Source organism: Scophthalmus maximus, chromosome 6, assembly GCF_022379125.1.
Source record: "Scophthalmus maximus strain ysfricsl-2021 chromosome 6, ASM2237912v1, whole genome shotgun sequence".
Classification (NCBI taxonomy): domain Eukaryota; kingdom Metazoa; phylum Chordata; class Actinopteri; order Pleuronectiformes; family Scophthalmidae; genus Scophthalmus; species Scophthalmus maximus.
The window spans coordinates 16,033,667-16,052,500 of NC_061520.1; the positions used below are offsets into that span (position 1 = coordinate 16,033,667).

An 18,834-nucleotide genomic window follows, 5' to 3' on the forward strand; every position below is an offset into this window, starting at 1 on the left:
GAGAGAGAGAGAGAGAGAGAGAGAGAGAGAGAGAGAGAGAGAGAGAGAGAGAGAGAGAGAGAGAGAGAGAGAGAGAGAGAGAGAGAGAGAGAGAGAGAGTGTGTGAGAGAGAGAGAGAATGTGTGTGTGTGTGTGTGTGTGTGAGAGAGAGAGAGAGAGTGTGTGTGAGAGAGAGAGAGAGAGAGAGAGAGAGAGAGAGAGAGAGAGAGAGAGAGAGAGAGAGAGAGAGAGAGAGAGAGAGAGAGAGTGTGTGTGTGTGTGTGTGTGTGTGTGTGTGTGTGTGTGTGTGTGTGTGTGTGTGTGTGTGTGTGTGTGTGTGTGTGTGTGTGTGTGTGTGTGTGTGTGTGTGTGTGTGTGTGTGTGAGTGTGTGTGTGTGTGTTATTTCTTCAGCTTTCCTCTGACCTCATTCTCCTTCACTGTGGCTAATACACGTCAGCTCAGAAATACCACGCAGATATCCCTCCTATCTCTTCCTCTCGCTTTGCCTTCTGTCATTCTTTTAGTGTCAGGAGAATAGAGCATATTGTAAAAGACGTCGGAAACAAATAGGCTATAGTTTGCTTTACTTTTGCAAATTTGTGTTAAGCCTAGATCACAGCTTTTGTAAAATACATTTATGTTTAACACAAAGGTCCAAGACAACAATAAAAAATTAAATCTTTTTTGACAAAATTGCGCTATCTCCAGTCTTTGGAGGGATCTAGTAAAAATGTGGATCTCAATTATTAAATTGAAAACAGAAAAAAAAATAGCTGTGCAACTGCAGTGATGCAACAGGGCAGTTTTCAAGAAGACTCAGGAACTTTCTTTCCGACAATAATTTGATCGACCAGATTTCGGGTGATGCTGTTCTTAGAGTCAACACGCCTTGGCATGCACAAGGTAACTTAATTAGTTGAATATCTGCTTTCATGAAAAGAGAAAGAGGAGGCTGCTTTAGTGGCAGGATATATAGGAGGTGCAGGCTGTGGTGGAAACTCTGCCCTGAAACTATGATTATACAAGAACACCTTGTCTCTCCAAGTCACAGCTGCAAATTAATAATAACTATGTTTACTTATGTCTTCCCTTTCTTTGTACACACAACACCACTAGCTGCTTCCTTGCACCAGATATTTTATTTCATTCATTTGTTTTGTATTGCATTTCATTTCGGCTCAGTGTTCCCGGTTGCCTCCCTGACTTGTAAACCTAAGGAGTGATTAATGGAGACATAAAGGCCCCGCTGAGCTGATAGCTGGGTTTGTTCTGGGGTTTGGGGTTAAAGCAGATTCCCTCGGGGCCAGTGTCACAGTTTATTTAGTGGAGGAGTCTTTGCCAGCTCGCACTGTGAGAGTATGGGAATATCGGTGTGAAAGTGTTTACGAAATTATGATCTGTCTGTGTAAGTCAGTGTTCATGTCCCTGTCAAAGCATAGGAATAAAAGACTTTGTGTGATGCTTATAAGAGACAACCCCAGGAGCTGCTCCACTGACAGTACATTTTGTGAACACAAAGACACCGACCGGCGTAATTTTCTCTCCAGTGTATTATAGTTTGTTACTGTCAATTAAAAAGGAAATAAAGCAGCCCGTGCGTAACAGCTAAACTAAATATTTTATGAATCCACACGGCCTCAGTCGGCATTGTCAACAGCGGCTCCTCTAAATTCTGTCTCCTGATTACCAAACAGGTTACAGCTCCAATTCCTCCGATTTCTGTCTCAGTAAGGGTGTCTCCTTTGCTCACAGATATTGATTGAACTATCAAAGATTATAGAAATAACCGACGTGGATTCTATATCAGGGTGAAAACTTTAATGTTTTTCCAGGGCTGAACCTGCCACTAGTTACCAAGTATAACCAGAGGGAGAAAGGCAGCGCTCCGAGAGTAGGTGAAAGACAGATAATTCAAGAGTCAGATGAAAGTAGATAGATGATGGAGTGTAGATACTAGTACAGACAATTTTTTTCCCTTACCCCCTCCTTCTCTCGCCTCCCCTCACTTTCCCTCCCACCCTTATTCCCTCAGTTCTTTGCCTAATAAGCAGCGTTCCTGTGAGCTGATGCAAGGCGGAGGAAACAGAACAGGCGTTCTGGGACTGCTGGAAATATTCCCACATGAGGCATAACATGATAAAGACTTATTATCTCACTAAGCTGCTGTAAACACAGATGCACACGTAAATACACACTGTACACAGCTCTCTCTCACACACAAACACACACACACACACACACACCCATTCACAGAAAGTCAAACTGGTCTGGCTTTACAGTTCTGACGAGCAGTGACCAGGAGGAATCTGACAGAGCCAATCCCTCCAACAAAGCCTGAGAGTCAGCCGTGGTGAGCCAGCTCACTGGGCATTTGGCCTCGGTTTGTTTGAACTCCGCACAGCCGGAGCAGTGGGAAGGAACGGGGGGAGAGTCGAGTTGTGATTATTATTAGTGCTAAAATTTTCGGGAACATCTGAGCAAGCTACGTGTTGGAACAGGAGACATCCCAGCTCCTCGCCGCTCGTCAATCACACCAGACGCACACATAAACACATGCACCAAGCATATGCTGTGAGCTAATCCATTACTGTACAAAGGCAGGTGTCAGCCTCTTAAACAAACACACACACACACCAGAGTCATCAGAAACATGTTGAGTCCCATTGCCCTTCTTGTCTTCTCCATCCCAATTAAAAGGCAAAGGAGGTCTTTTATTTCCCGCTCCTCCAAACACATTCTTTATCTCTCTGATCTGCGCTCCTCCCTCCCTCGCCCGGTCCCCTCGGGGTAGTGGGAATGTCTCTCCCCACACTCTCTCGGGTCAGGGGTTCAGCTGGAGGGGGTCTGAGCATGTAGAGAGATCGAGAGAGGGAGAGAGAGACACACTGGAGTGAGTGAGTGGCAGGTTGAGGCAGGCCTCTGCGCGGGCAGCTCCTCTTCACTACCAGAAACACTTAGACCTAAAGCAAGTGTATATGTGTATTATAGACCTAATCAGAGACTTCAGGCTAGATTTATGCCTCTGCCTTTTTCCCGACCTCCATTACACCAGCTTATATACACCCATTACAGGATATGACAGAGTACACACCCTTCAGAGGAGCATACCACATAGCCTGTGTGTCTGTGTGAAAGAGAGGGCATGCGCTCACGTCTTTACACACTCCCCACTTTCCCATTAGGTCGTTGTCCACCTGCGAGCTCTGTCTCTCTGTCCGTCTTTATCTGCCTTCCCCTCATTGCTAATAAGGTCAATGAGGAAGAGTAAGAAGCAGAAGGGTGTACAGTACATTACAGCACAGCGGAGTATAGAACGGGCTTAGGTAGCGGGCCGGTGATTCATGCTTAGTGAGACGTGCGATGATGTGAGGAGTTTCTACTGCAGTACAAAGTCAGTGGACTGTGCAGTGGGATATGTTGATCACTCAGCACATAGATTCAAAATATTCATAATACTACCTCAGGGAGCAGTTTGACTTAGGAGAGGTCCGGATGGAGGTGGGGGGAGAATGGGGAAGGGAAAAGAGTGCCGGGGAAGAGAAGTGAGGTTGGAGATTAAGTGACACAATGAAGCTCTACTTCTCAGTCTTAACTTCACAGGCAGATGGGTGCCAGGAGGGAGACAGGGGAGAGGCATTGGGGAGGAAAAATAACTGCAGTGCTATATGTGGTTTTCAAGCGGTGCTGCTTTTTAAGGCAGAAGCGTTGGACTGTCCAAAGGCACCTGGTCTGTAGTTCACCCAAAGGAAAGAAACAGATTTGCTAGATGTGTCTCACGATAAGCTCCACACAGTAGCCATGTTGGGGCTTTTTATGCCTCAGCACCGTTAACAGCTGCTGCTGGAAGCCTGGAGAATTTTGACCAAAAGATTTATGAAGAAGAAAAGGTTTTATGTCTTAAGACATACAAACCTCACTGATTTCAAAGCAATGGACATTTTTAGCGAAAAAGACAGTTGGTTAAGACGCCGCCCCCCCAATGCATTGGCACAAAAAAAATTCTATTCATCTCCATTGTATTGAGGCAACAGCAGAAAATTCAGCGATTCCTCAGAGGAAAAGAAAAGTTTTTTCTCCCAAAAGATTCTCCCGTGAAATGCCTTTTATTGTTTCCCCAGAAGGCCTGGGTTGTACGTCTCTGAAAAACATGATCACACACACACACACACACACACACACACACACACACACACACACAGACGGAGGGTAGAGTGCCTCGATGGCGTTTTGTGCACCCACCTCGTGCTGCTGAAATAAAAGCAGTAGAACTTTCCCCTTTAGAACTATGCGCCTGTGTGTATTAATTTCTAAAACTGGATGAGACAGAAAGACGAGATTGAGCTTGTCATTAGGAGTTGCAGCCTGCGTGCTTGTGTGAAGGTTTGTTTTGTTTTGTATTAGCTGCCTTGTGTGTGTTCTGCACGCGTATGTGTGTCTCTGTGTCTCCTCTCTCCCACGCTCAGACTCCTAACGATGGCAAATGTGCCTGTGTGTTTGTGAGGCGCTGTTTCACAAAAAACAACAACACATCCAGGAACGGCTCGTTTTGTCAGGTTTTGCGGAGGGAACATGCTCTAATTAGGGAGACCCTATGAAGACGCATCAAACGGATCTTTCTCAAAGAGCGACCTGCTCATGGCTCACACACAGCGCACACATGCCACCTCTGATTATTGAAGAAATGTGTGTGTTATTTAACCATATAGCAGAGTATTAACTGCCTTGTCAGTTTAGATTTGCTGCACGTCTGATCGAAATCTACGGATACGCTCCGAGACACGCATTTACATGCAGGAAAAAAAGGTGCTTCAAGTGTTGCTTTGTGGCCACTGGGGCATGTTTGTGTGCAGGTGACTTATGACCACAAGACCTTTCTCACAGTACGCACACGCACGCGTGCACAAACACACACAATTCCCTTTTTCTATCTCAGCGTGTGTTTACTTTAGTTTTCTGCCTTGTTTGTTCACTTGGATGGGAGCAGGCTTTCTGCTCAAACTGCCCAGGTCACTTTTGTTCACTCACTGTGTTGTTTGACCTCTCACCTCCCCGCTTTCAGGTGCCAGTGATGATGGTGGAATCAGCCTCTGAGACAATTCGAACAACGCCGTCCAACCAGAACGGAGTCAGCAGCCTCAACAGCCAATCAGACGGAGGGGGAGGTAGAGAGGGCGGGTCTAATGGAGACACCAATGGAGAGATCAGCCCAGTCGACTTCCTGCACCTGCAGCAACAACAGGTGTGTGTGTGTGTGTGTGTGTGTGCGCGAGGCATTTGACATTTTGTTTACATATTGTACATACAGTATGTGCTTTTGAGACCTGTTTTGCAACACCTCCCTCTTGTGCAACTCATGAACATACAGTATGTACTTTAAATTGTCTAGAACAGCAACACCAGGCCTTTACATAATGTACAGATGTGACAGCATGTAGTCAGCCAGACTCTGGTAGGTGTCAGCCCTGCATGTGCAAACGGTGAAAACCTCTGACAGGTTGGCTCGTCAGTGCTTTAATTATCACCGTACATAATGTGCCAACTAATTCCACTGGGACAAGTTCACCATAATAATTCATACGCACATGGTTCCCACTGATATATTGTTACACGTTACTGGCAGAGAAAGAAAAAAACAGGAAGACGTTCCTGCCGATTAAGCCCAGGCCATTTTGTTTCTGTTGTGGGAATCATTACTATAGATATTCTTACAAAAGAGTGCAAATAGACACACTCCATGTTGGATTCGGATACAAAAGGTGTGCATGTGCACGTGCGGGTGTGTGTATGTGTGCTTTATTATTTCACAAAGCCATCAGGAAGAGTTTGTGTGTGTTTGACACTTCAGCATGTAGTGTCTAGATGATGATATTTATCTTGCATCCTGTTAGTCATTTCCCCCTCCAAACACGAACCCCCATCCAGTCACACACACACACACACACACACACACACACACACACACACACACACACACACACACACACACACACACACTCACTGGCCACTGTGTCAAATGGAATTTCCAAACTTCCCGGAACGTCTTGGATGAAATTCTACATTTTTATTTTTCATTCCCCCCAAAAAATCCACATAGCTCTTCTCTGATTGCTCCCTAAAGGTTTCAGGCCTTCACTCATAACACACACTACGTTCACAGACATACACACACACGCACGCAGCATTTTAAATATGTTTTTTTAGCCAGAGGTCCCCACATTAGTCATTTGTCCATAACTGCACAAGAATGTCCGCTGAGATCTGTCATCTAATGATGGAAACTCACTGATTCATGTCTCTTTCAGTCACTGATGTGTCATTTGCTACAACTGATGATATTACAGTAAGAGAGAGAAATTCTCTTTTTTATGAACTGGCTCTATGAACATAGAGGAAATACTTATAAGTCACTTTCTCTCTCTCGCTCTCGCTCTCTCTATCTCTGTGTGTGTGTACGCGCGTGCGTTTGTGTGCGTGCGTGCGTGCGTGCAATGTCTGCCATCACAGAGGGTCAATGTGAGTTCTTTGCTCGCCAACACCAGCTGAGTTTCTAGTTGAGGAAACCCAGGGGGAAAAAAAAAATCAGGGTTTCCTCCCTGCTGCTAAAATTATTCCCCCTAATTATAATGATGGAGCTTTAGGTGAATGAAGAACACTCGAGGCCCTTCACTCCTGTCCTGCTCTCCCTCCTCCTTCCCCTGACTGCATCCTCACCCTGCTTTCTCAGCAACCTTCAGCCGCGGACTCACACACACACATGGCCGTGCACAAATGCACACATAAACACTAAACCTGTAGCTCATACAAAGCAGGTCTTTATTCTCTCGGACGTTTCTCTGCTCTCTATGTTTTTGCACCTGTGTGTGTGTGACTGTGTGTGCACGCTGGTATTTCCTCTCTTGAGCGGGTTACCAACCACAAACATACCTCCCTCTCTCCATCTTTTTCTCTTCCTCTCTCTCACTGTACTTCTTTTTCCTTCTATCCGCTGTGGACCCTGAAAGACAAGCACAACCTTTCCTCCAGATCCCAACCCTACCTCACAAAAGCATCCACACATATAGCAGTCATTTATTGTATTATTTCCCTATTTTTAGCTTTTCTGTTTAACTCAATTTGCACAGATTGAAAAGATTGGACTTCCTGTACAAAGGATTTTTTTTAACTGTCGCAAATTTACGTCTGTTTCCTCACTTCTAACTTTTATATGTATACTTAAATCTTCTGTAAATGTCTGTAAGGTGTCTTTTACTTTCTCATCCCCTGATCCATCAAACGTCTTGGTTTAATTGAGTTTTGAGGTCGGTGTGCTAGGTGGGCAAAGAAGCTCCTTTTTTAGCCCGCTACTCAAAAAATCAATACTGCCTGATACAGACAGACCCTATACTGACACTTGTTATCTGACAACATTGTACAAGGACCTGCCTTCTTGCTTCAACCTGAAAGTTTTTGGTACTGTATACCTCCTCTTCCACCTCCTCCTTCTCCTCCCCCTCCTCCTCCTCCTCTTGTTCCTTTCTCTTCCACGCTTGAGTCTTTCACCTGAAGGTGTAGTGCAGACTAGTGTTGGTGCTTAAACACCATGCCAGTGGGCACTGGTGCAGAAAAGACACACCGACACACACACAGACACACACACACACACAGAACTCCCGACACCGTGCTGTTGTCAGAACACAAAGCCGTCTTTTCCTTGGCCCCCTCGGGAACCTGAGAGAAATCACAGCCATCTCTAGCCATCAAACCCCTCTACCGGCCTCTCTCTCTCTCTCTCTCTCTCCTAGTGTCTCCATCTTTCTCTGACTCTTTTTCTGTCTTTGTTCTGCTCTGTCTAATGTAATGGTGATATCACAGATAGATAGATAGATAGATAGATAGATAAATGCATGAAGATGGATTGGGGAGATGGAACATATAGCCAGAGGGAATGTAGGTAAAAGGAGGGGTAAAGAGGCAGCATATTGGGGTAGAAGGGCAGTGGAAGGCTTGAGAGGAGGAATAGGGGGGTGAGGGAGGTGTGTAATGCTGAGACGTGTCAGAAAAGGGCGCCTGGGCCTCCCTGTGGAATGTGGCCTGTCTGCCTCCCCAGAAAGAACAGAGCAGGAGAGAGGGAAGAGAGACAGAAGAAAGGGAAGAGGGGGCGAAGACCAGTTCTGCCCCATCATCGAGGGGAGAGAGGAGGGGGGGAGCAGAGGGAAAACAAAGAGCAGAGTTAAAGGGGGAGAGGAAGGAGAGGTGGAAAAGTGAGAGTGTATGGCACTTTGTTGAGGTGCTGGGCACGGCTGTAGACATGAAATGATGCATAGCAGAGGAGAAATGTAAGCAGGATAAATCCTAACAAACCTCAAAGTGTGTGTGTGTGTGTGTGTGTGTGTGTGTGTGTGTGTGTGTGTGTGTGTGTGTGTGTGTGTGTGTGTGTGTGTGTGTGTGTGTGGCTGGGTGGAGGGTGCTCTGACGAGAACCAGGTGTCTCCAGTTCTTGCCTTTTCTGTACGTCTCTCATCCCCTATTTTTTTCTTGCAGATGTGCGTCCACACTTAAAGCCCCGTCACTCCCCCCTTCACTCCGCTGTTCTCACCCATTTCTGTCTCCTCCTTTTCTCTCGCCATCAATTAATTCCTTCAGCAGTAGTGGCTGGTGATGACGGGAAGAGAGGAGGGAAAAAGTAGGAGGGATACTTAGGAGAAAGCGTTGGTGACAAAAAGGTGCCGTTTACTCTCAGGAGTGCCACTTGTCCGTCAGCTAAACCGACAACTGAGGGTGTTTTTCTCTCTGTATTTTTCTCTCCCTTGCACTTAACTCACTCTTACGTGCAAATAGAAAGTGAGAGGCAGATTGTAGTGGTGGTTTCCCTTCCCAAAGGGTTTAAAAGGAACATTGGTTGAGAAAAAGGCAGTTTTAGAAATTGGTTTGGAGCTTCGATCCCCACTCCCATTTGTCACGTTCTATTTTTTCCTCAGTGCTTCCCTTCTCCCTCTTGCACACACGCATTTTGACAATCTTTGTTTCTCTCCCTCATTCTTACACGCACGCACAGGCACACAAACACACACACACACACACACACACAGGCAGTTACACATCTGCACCGAGCTCATGTGAGTTAATGAAGGGTGTAATTAAGGAGCCACAGTGATGACTAGGGATCGGGGGGAGCCGATACAGATCTCAGATATACACAAACACTGATGATAGATAGCTGTTTTGTGTGTATGTACATGTGCAAGTGTGCATTTGGGTTCAATGCCAGGAGTGCTTTGCGGACAGATGTATGCGGTGTGTGTGTGTGTGTGTGTGTGTGTGTGTGTGTGTGTGTGTGTGTGTGTGTGTGTGTGTGTGTGTGTGTGTGTGTGTGTGTGTGTGTGTGTGTGTGTGTGTGTGTGTGTGTGTGTGTGTGTGTGTGTGTGTGTGTGTGTGTGTGTGTGTGTGTGTTAGGAGATGATGAGAGATGCTGGACGATTCAGATAACGTATGGCTTCCAGCTAGATTGGCTAGACTGAGTAATTATGACCTATATAGATGGAAGTGGGGAGGTTTTTGAGGCATATGTGATTCTACAGCTTCGGCTCTTAGGCCTTTGCTAAATTATGGGAGGTGAATGTTGGTCACTCGGACAGTTATGTCCCGTTTGACCTCCAGCTCTCCGCTAGAGTTCACTTTCAGGTCAGGAGATGGTGAAGGAGTGGCTGGAGGAGAGGAGGAGGCGTGAAAGAAAAACAACATTTTCAGACACATTTTTTGGTTTGTTACTGCAGTTGGATTAATTTGATAACACCATACTTCTGTTTGGTGCATCTGCATGACAGGTTGTATCTGTGTGTCTGTTTGTCATATTCCTGTCTGCATGTGTAACCCGTGTGTGTGTGTGTGTGTGTGTGTGTGTGTGTGTGTGTGTGTGTGTGTGTGTGTGTGTGTGTGTGTGTGTGTGTGTGTGTGTGTGTGTGTGTGTGTGTGTGTGTCCGTCTGTCATATATGCGGGCAAGTAAATCAGTCCGTGGCCTCTCTCTGAGTGCTGTCACCTCCTAAAAGCTTTCCCTTGGTCTGGGCCAGACCTTCCTCTTTATGTTTGAGGTCAGCGTAGTTCACAGGTCACCAGAGGTCATGCTGAGACAGAGGAGGGGCAAGTTGGGTTGCCTAGCATCACAGAACACCCACTGCTGTTGCCGCGGCAATACAAAGAGATCCATAGAACACCAACTTCCTCTAGGAGTCTTAAAAGCACCAGCAGCTCCCTTTATCTGTCTTCTCTGACTTTTACTTGGCCTTTCCTTGCCATGTCTGTCTTTTCTTCATATGGATCTTGAATTGATTGATTATATTACTTGGTACTATAGTAAAAACAAATGAAATCTTACAAACACACCTGCACATACAAATCTCAGGATCATTAATGTGTTACACGTGACTCCCCTTCCTCATATCCATCATTTAGTGATATTTTTTTTTCTCACACCGAGTCCTAATTCTGAGTTGCTGAGATGTTGTATTTATGAGTTCCCATAAAATGTTTTTACTGCTTTTTCCAGCCATGTCATTGAGTGTTGGAGAATCGACCCAGTGAGACTTGGAGAGCAGATTTTTGTTCTTACCATTGATGTCCTTTCAAATCCTTTCCTTTTGTATTTGTTCACTCTGTAACAACTACAGTATACACATTTCATTCTGTGGGTACGATGTAATGTTCCTAAGGCACAACCATGGTTTGACACGTTTCAGAAATCGAGTTAATCGAGTTGACTAAAATGTCAAATCTACCCATCAATACGTTAAATGCGCGATGAGTAATTCCTCAGGCGAATGTGGCCACAAGTGTGGATAAAGAGCAGACAACGGACAGTAGGCATGGTCCACCAGGCCGTGTCCGCCAGCATGGACACAGTCATGGCTGGTTGACCCAACCAGCCAAGAGGCTCAGAGACAAGAATAGACAGAAGAGGGTGTGTGTGTGTGTGTGTGTGTGTGTGTGTGTGTGTGTGTGTGTGTGTGTGTGTGTGTGTGTGTGTGTGTGTGTGTGTGTGTGTGTGTGTGTGTGTGTGTGTGTGTGTGTGTGTGTGTGTGTGTGTGTGTGTGTGTGTGTGTGTGTGTGTGTGTGTCCTGCCTCTGTTGTGGAGACTGAGGTATGTACACACCTGAAAGGGTTAGGTTGTGTTTGGTTGCCATGGAAGTGTGTAGGCCTGGCTCTGCTGTCAGGTAAATAACACACGAATACACGCACGTGCACACACACACACACACACACACACACACACACACACACACACCCCCTCACACAAGAGGTGGGATGGACACTCTTCATTGAGAAGTTTCTGAGTGTCAATTGTTGACTCTCACTCTTCAGAAGGTATTGCCATGGTGACAGAGGCCTTTTTAAGAGGTCGTAGGTCAGCGAGCAAAGCTCCATGACCTCATTACTATTACTGGTCAGTGACACTGGGATGTGACTCTCTATGTGTGTGTGTGTGTGTTCACTTTGGTCACCGTCAACTTCTTTCTCCTCGAAAAGCAAAAGCCATAACTGCTTTTAATTGACAGCTGCTGAGATTCACAGTTTCATCGTTCATTAGGGGTGAAGCACTCAGACAAGAGAGCATTAGTTTACAACTCCCCCTTCCTCCTCCCTCACACATAGGTCACACAAAAGCCTCATATCTTGGTCCTTGTGTCCTCTCTTTTTCTTAGAGTCCTTACCTTTTCCTTCCCTCACTCCGGACTCAGAGAAAGTGACAGACACTGAGGGGGGAACAGGAGAGGGTAAAGACTAAAGAAAAAATGTGCAATGCCTACAAGGCTGCTAGGCAAGTAGTTACCCTGGAAACAGTAAAGAGCCCGGGATGCACACAGTGAGCGCACACACACACACACACACACACATCACGCACACAATAGCTGCAGAGGCCTAAAGTGTTGCTAATTAGCTAGTCTGTGCTGGCTCTTTGTGTGAGCCATTTTAAAGGAGAGATTAGAGTCAACAGGGAGGAGGAGAGGAATGTAGCTCTTCTCTCTCTCTTTCTTTTCCATTAGCTCTCTTATCGAGCTCTGGGACTGTGCATGGCAGCATATTTTTCCACCTGATCGACAGAATTTATTTGTTGTCTTGTTGGTGAAGTTTAACATAACCTAGAACACATGGAATGAAAATGAAGCACAGTGAAACTTTGTTTGAAGTAAAGGTCAGCACTTGGAATTATGAGAAAACAACACCTGCAAATGACACAAATACTGTAATATAGGAACATGTCTATGAAAATGTTAAAAGGCTTTTCCTCTCTGTTATCTCCCAATTTTTCTTTGGACCAAAAAATACTGCTCCAAAAACATCTTAACTCAAGGTTATTTTTCCCAATGAATGAAATATGTTTTTTTCTGATATCATTTTACTCACTATTGCTTTATAGTTATAACCAGAAAGGTTAACTTTAATTCTAATTCTACGATGTGACCAAAATATTGTAAGAGACAATGGAGATGAAAAACTTTTTTGTCTGCATGACTGAATTATGTACAGTCAGTCAAAGTTGAACCAGGCAGTAGCGCTGTAAAATCTGTTCACCATAAATAAGTTAGGGTAATTACATTTTTGTTTACTTTTATTTGTACCTCCAAATAAACTAGTCTAGTAAATGTGTATAAACTGGTGACTAAAACCTGCCTGTTTGTTTGGCTCTGTTGCTCATTTGTCTATAGCAGAATTACCACTTTGCCAAATCTCTTAAAAAAAAGTTTTAGCTAGACGAACAATTCATTGATAGAAATGTTAGCCAGATCAACCAAAGTAAGTCTTTGTTAAAAAAAAAGAAAAGGTTTTACACAAATAGAAAGAGAAAAGAAAATTTACGGGGCTTTGGGTTATTTTAAGCTGAAAAATGTGCCCGTTCACATCTGGATGGATTGACCCTCTTAAATCACATAGTCTAGCACACACACACACACACGCACACACACACACACACACACACACACACACACACACACACACGCTTCCCCATCACATTAGAACACACCACAGCTATTCTTCTCATTTGGGGAAGTTAAAAATCTTGTGCTTGTTTAGAAGTTTTACTTCTCGTACAGCAGCCAGCCTTTGTTGTACTTGCCCACTTCCGGTGTGTGTGTGTGTGTGTGTGTGTGTGTGTGTGTGTGTGTGTGTGTGTGTGTGTGTGTGTGTGTGCGTGTGCGTGTGTGCGCGCGTGTGTGTGTGCGTGTGTGTGTGGGGTAAGGGTGTGTGCGTGTGTGGCAAGGGTGGGTGTGAGGGTGTGTCCATCTCCATCTCAGCAGCCACAACCAGGTGTGAAAACCCTCTGAAGCAAAAACATGAAAGAGTTTTATTTCCATCGAAGCGGGCAGGCAGACTAATAGTTTTGCAGGCCACTGACTAGGAACGTGTTTTTCTGTTTAACCAATAGGCGTCTTTATGTGCGCATGTGTCTGTCTAGGCCTGTGCACATGGAAGACAGTCTTTGTTTGTGTATGTATGTGTTTTTCCTCTGTCTCCTGAGTTGGGTCTTGGCAGTGTGTTGCATGTGTTATTAGTTAGATTTTTTCTGGTTATTAATAATAACACGTAAACGGTTTCCATATGTGAGGCCTGGTTGCCAGGCTAGTGCTATCCTCATCATGGGCCAGCCTCGCACAGTCTTCCCTCTCAGGAGTCGCTCTTGTTGGGCAGGAGAAACAGCTTAAACTCTGGAGGACACCCAACTAAGACCCTACACCTCAGTGGCCTTGTCTTCCCAGGAGCATGACCAAACCACTTAACTGTCCTACCTTATACATGATGAGGCCTAAATATTACACGGTACTCTGTGTGTGCCTCCGTGTGTGTGTGTGTGTGTGTGTGTGTGTGTGTGTGTGTTTTCCGCTGTCGGCTTGGTCTGTCTGGAGTGAGACCTTCCTCTCTTGCCAAACGAGCTGTGTTGAAAACCACAGGGAAACTGCATATGTGTATATAATGTATGACGTGTGTGTGTGTGTGTGTGTGCGTGTGTGTGTGTGTGTGTGTGCGCGCGTGTGCGTGTGTGTGTGCGTGAGGAAACTGCTGTAGAGCTATTTGCCATCAATTAGATGCCTGGACTGAGATGAGACCTACAGTATAGAGGGAGCTGCTTTTATTTCTCTGGAAGGGGTTTCCTCTCCTTAGTGTCCATCTCTCGATGCCCTATTTCCTTCACTTAACGGAGAAAAGCTGACAGCATCTCCTTAGGAAGATTTTTTTTTTCTGTGTGTGTGTGTCCAAGACGTGTGTGTATGATGATGAATTGCGTCATGATATAGAGCAGTCCTGGGTATTCAGTCAGCTCCTTTTTATGGCCATGCATACACCCCTGTGAATCAATAGAAACATTAGATGAGTGTAGGGACATAGTTGAATGGGAGAGGTTTTCTCGTTTCACAAAACAGTTTTGAACTGAAGAGAACCATCTGGAAAACGGCAGGGTCCCGGGAGTTTAGAACAGGTCGCTTTTGTGAAAAATAGGATGTGAAAAAAAATCCAAAATCAGCCAGGGTTTTCAAACATTACGGCATATTTTGAAGTTCTTTTGGAGTTTGTGAGTTTTTATTGCATTGGCTCTTGAACGCGGTCTTTCCTCTCTTTAATGGTCAGTCTGGGCCCAGAGAAGCTTGCTTCAGCCGTTTTAAAACCTCAGCCCTCGTACGGTGCCTTTATATTGCGGAAACATTACATTAAATAGCTGAACGGGATTGCGGCTGGCTGGTATTTCTGAAGGTGTCCCAGATAGTTGCAGCTCGACAGCGGCCTGAACGCACTGAGGTACTCTGTGCCGCTCAAACTCTTTTATATTGGTGGACGACTGGTTTGAAGTCCACGTTGCTATGAGCAAAAACAAATGGCAGAGGCTGGAAAGACCTGATTAATACCAGAAGAAGAGAAGGCATACGTGAGGAAGACTTGGAGCAAAGGGGCGAAATCTTGGCAGAGCGTATTTTATTTGTAACCAACCATGAAATTGAGCAGCTTTAGCAGGCTTTGCTCGAGGCGGCCTCTTACCCCTATATGTTCACCCCTGTAAACCCCTGATCTGTCCTAAATATATATACCACTCCCTGTTTCCCTACCCCTTTGATCTATAGTAAAATTGCATCTACGTTTAAAGAGTTACAATGTGATGTGAAATCAATACATATTGACAAATGAGCTCTTCAATTGTTGTATCTACTGTAGACAAATTAAGCCGTGATTGACAATTAAACATTTTATTGTAACAGCTCTCCACAACAGTTGTGTTTGTGCTGGTGCTTCTCCAGTTTCCTTAAGGCCACATTTGCTTATTTCATACTGCAAAAAAATGTAATGCTGCCTTCTGAGCAGACATCTATCCTTTCTCCATTCTGCTACAGAACAAATTGCATTTTTGTCCAAACATAATCCTGCAAATTTCCCTTTAAAGTCATGCTCAGGAAAATATGAGCATCAGTGAAATCTGCCATTTATGGATGCAGCGTTGAGTTGGAATAAAGACGCCCTCACTCTGGCCTTTATTGTGCCGAGTTAATAAAAACAAGTCACAAGACTCTCAATCTTCTCAGCTGTTTTACAGTAACTAAACAAAATCTTTACAAAGTAAATATTGTAAAAAAAAAAAAAAAAAAATGATCTAAAGAAATCTATTATTACCTTCCCTTCAATATCTCCTTGTTGATCGTCAATGCGGCTTTACCTTCAGCTACCTTTCCCGTTCCCACAGCTGCCGTCACGGTAGTGGGTGTTTGTTTGACTGTCTGTGGAAGTCAGGGTCCACTCATAAGGCCAACAGCTGCATTTACAAGGCTTGGCTTCCATTGGTAGGTCTGGACAATCTATTTTAGGCCTCTGTCTCACCCATATCTGCTCTCAGAATTTACTGTGGCGAATAAGGGTATGGGTAACAGATGGGGGGGGGGGGCAGGGCACAAGAAAGGCAGAATACTTGGAGGGTTGCCAGCCAAAGTTTTGCGAGCTATACATTATATGGAGAGGCGGAGTGATGGCCAGAGACAGATCGGGTGATGCAGACGCAGAGAAAGAAAGACGGAGCGATCTGGGAAAGCACTCTGGTTTTTGCGGTGAATGACAGTGATGCATTTGATATGTGAGAGTCCACCGCGGGTGTAACCAAGCCTTCACTCACAATTGGTGTAAATACTCGACCCGCCTCTGAAGGCAGGTGAGCTGGTGCTGCACTGTACTGTATGTCGTCATCCTTTTAACACATTTACATGCTTCGTAGATCATGTTACATCTTTTCAGTCTTGTTTCGTTTCTGATCATGATTCCCCCTGAGTATCCGGAGGAAGAGAGGGAATCAAAGATAAGAGATTTAGAGCCAGAGAAACTAGTGGAGAGTAGCAAAGACCAAGCCAGAAGGAGAGAGTAAATTAAAGGAGAGAGGGGGGTTTGTTGGAGTTTCGTGGTGTTTTTTTGGTGCCAAAGTGAGGAGGCACATGCTGTGCACATGGATACAAGGGATCACCAAGGTGACCCACGAGGACGGCAGCGTCGACGCAGGTTTTAGCTTGGCTTTCGGCTCCACTGACAGCACTCCAGAGGGGAGATAGAGAGAAAGGGGGAAGTAAGTGTGGATCCACCGCTCCTCTCTGAACCTGGTCTCTTCCGCTGATCCAAAATCAGACAGCGTGCAGGCCTGTAGAGAAGCAGCAGGGTGTGACAAGCTCTTTTCTACATCTTCACCTTGTATCTTTCTCCCTGTCTGTCCATCTATCCTTCCCTCGTGGGGAAGGGAAGGGATTGAGGAATGGAGGAGCGCAGCATCACAAGCCTCTCTTCCCAGGCTGCTGAGCTAGTAGGGCAGACAGGGGATACTTGTTTGGCACAGTAGAGATCTGAAACATCTGAATCACTTGCTTAGTCTAGCCTGGTTTAGTTGGACAGCTGAAAAAGAAAAGAACCTCTCACTCTCCCTTACTTGTGCTCTTTTTTTTTTTTGTTGCACTCCTCTTCTTGGTCTAAGAGCAAAGAAATCTGATACCACCTGCCTCCCCCGTGCCTTTCCTAAGTCCCTACCCTCCTCCTCCTCCTACCCCAAGGACAGCCCACTGTCTGCCCCGGGGGCTGTTTATCTATGGGGGGAGGTGAGGAAGAGAGGGTAGAAGGGGGACGGGTTTGTTTCGTTTCGGCCGTCAACAATGGACCTCAGTCAGTGCTGACGGATTACTCCAACATATGGTACCCACCTGTCTCTCTCTCTCTCTCTCTCTCTCTCTCTCTCCCTCTCCCCCCTTGCCCCTTCCCCTCCTTGTGTTTAGATTTCTTTGCTTATTCCTGCGTTCTCTCTCGCTGTCTCACCCAAACACACTGGGCGGATTAGAGGCCAGATTCATCACACACACAGACCTGTTTGCTTTAGCAACCTGAGCCAGGCATGCACGCACGCACGCACGCACGCACGCACGCACGCACGCACACACACACACACACACACACACACACACACACACACACACACACACACACACACAAGGAGGCCTGGCCTTGTTGCATGTTGGTTGTTACCTTTTTGTTCTTATCGGAGATTCAGCTCGTAACTTGATAGCTCAGCCTTGGTAGGTGTGCTATACATACACACTCGCATTCCCACCGCAAGATCATAATAAACATGAAGCAAAATCAACTTTCTACACATTTCTCTTAATGAATTCTCTAACTGCCCCACCAAACCCTCCCGCCTTAAAATAATCATAGTTAGACATTTTTCCGAATCCTGTTAAGGACAGAAACTGGCATTTACTGTGTGTGTGTGTGTGTGTGTGTGTGTGTGTGTGTGTGTGTGTGTGTGTGTGTGTGTGTGTGTGTGTGTGTGTGTGTGTGTGTGTGTGTGTGTGTGTGTGTGTGTGTGTGTGTGTGTGTGTGTGTGTGACCCTGCTGAATTAAAAAATGCACTGTTATTAAAGGCTGTGTCAGAGGCGATGATTTACAGAGGGGAGCGATGACAAGTCAGAAGAACACACACACACACACACACACACAAACACACACGCGCGCACACACGTACACACACTGTGCTCTCAGGCCTCCAAGCTGAGCAGTGACCTCCTCACCCCTCCTTCCCCTTCCTCCTCCCCCTCCCTCCCTCTCTCACTCTAATAAAACCTGTCTGACACCACTGATGTGTGCGCGCGCATTTGTGTGTGTGCTCCGCGGCAGCACAAAGACTCTGTTGTTGGGCCTCTCTCTAAGGCCTCCCTCATATTTTCTTTAAAGGTGCAGTGCACCCCCAAGAATGCCACAGGGGGAGCAGGGAGTTGAGGTTGGGGGAGTCTAGGTGAGGTGGAGCTGGTGTGTGTGTGTGTGTGTGTGGTGTCAGTGGGTGAGTGTGTGTGGGGGGGTACTCTTTACAATACCACAGCTCGCCCAGGTCCCAGACAGAATAAAGCAAGGAATGAATTTGAAGAGGAGAAAAAAAAGAAGGGTCAAATAAGAGTGCTTCTTGACAAAGTAGATAAGAGAGTTTGGCTGTGGTTGCTGGTGCTCTCTCTCTCTCTCTCTCTCTCTCTCATTTTCTGTGTGTGTGTGTGTGTGTGTGTGTGTGTGTGTATGTGTGTGTCTGTACCAACCCTGTTAATTAATAACTATAAACTAAAAGCATAGATTCAGTGAAAACAAGCCTCTGCATTTGGAGCAGTGAGATAACATCACTCAGATTACAGGTAGACAAGTTAATATAAGTGTGCGAGCTGACATAAGAAAATAAATGTGATGGTGATAAATTCGTTTCCTTCGCGGTTGCCTATTTGTTCTATACTGGAACTCCTCAGGGTGTATTACGGCTCTTATACAATGGTTTTTACCAAGTAAAAAAAGAAGAAATAATAATCAGTCACTTTACCCTAACTTATGATTTG

General features: G+C 45.5%; 1 protein-coding gene across 3 annotated transcripts in view; it reads left to right on the forward strand.

Moving 5' to 3' along the window:
• foxp4 (forkhead box P4) overlaps nucleotides 1-18,834 on the forward strand; it is a 192,847-nt gene that overhangs the window by 129,598 nt on the left and 44,415 nt on the right. For all 3 annotated transcript variants that reach the window (XM_035630784.2, XM_035630785.2, XM_035630786.2), the window contains one exon: nucleotides 5,040-5,219. In XM_035630784.2, the coding sequence (XP_035486677.1) occupies nucleotides 5,040-5,219 (180 nt within the window). The remainder of the gene's footprint in view (nucleotides 1-5,039; nucleotides 5,220-18,834) is intronic.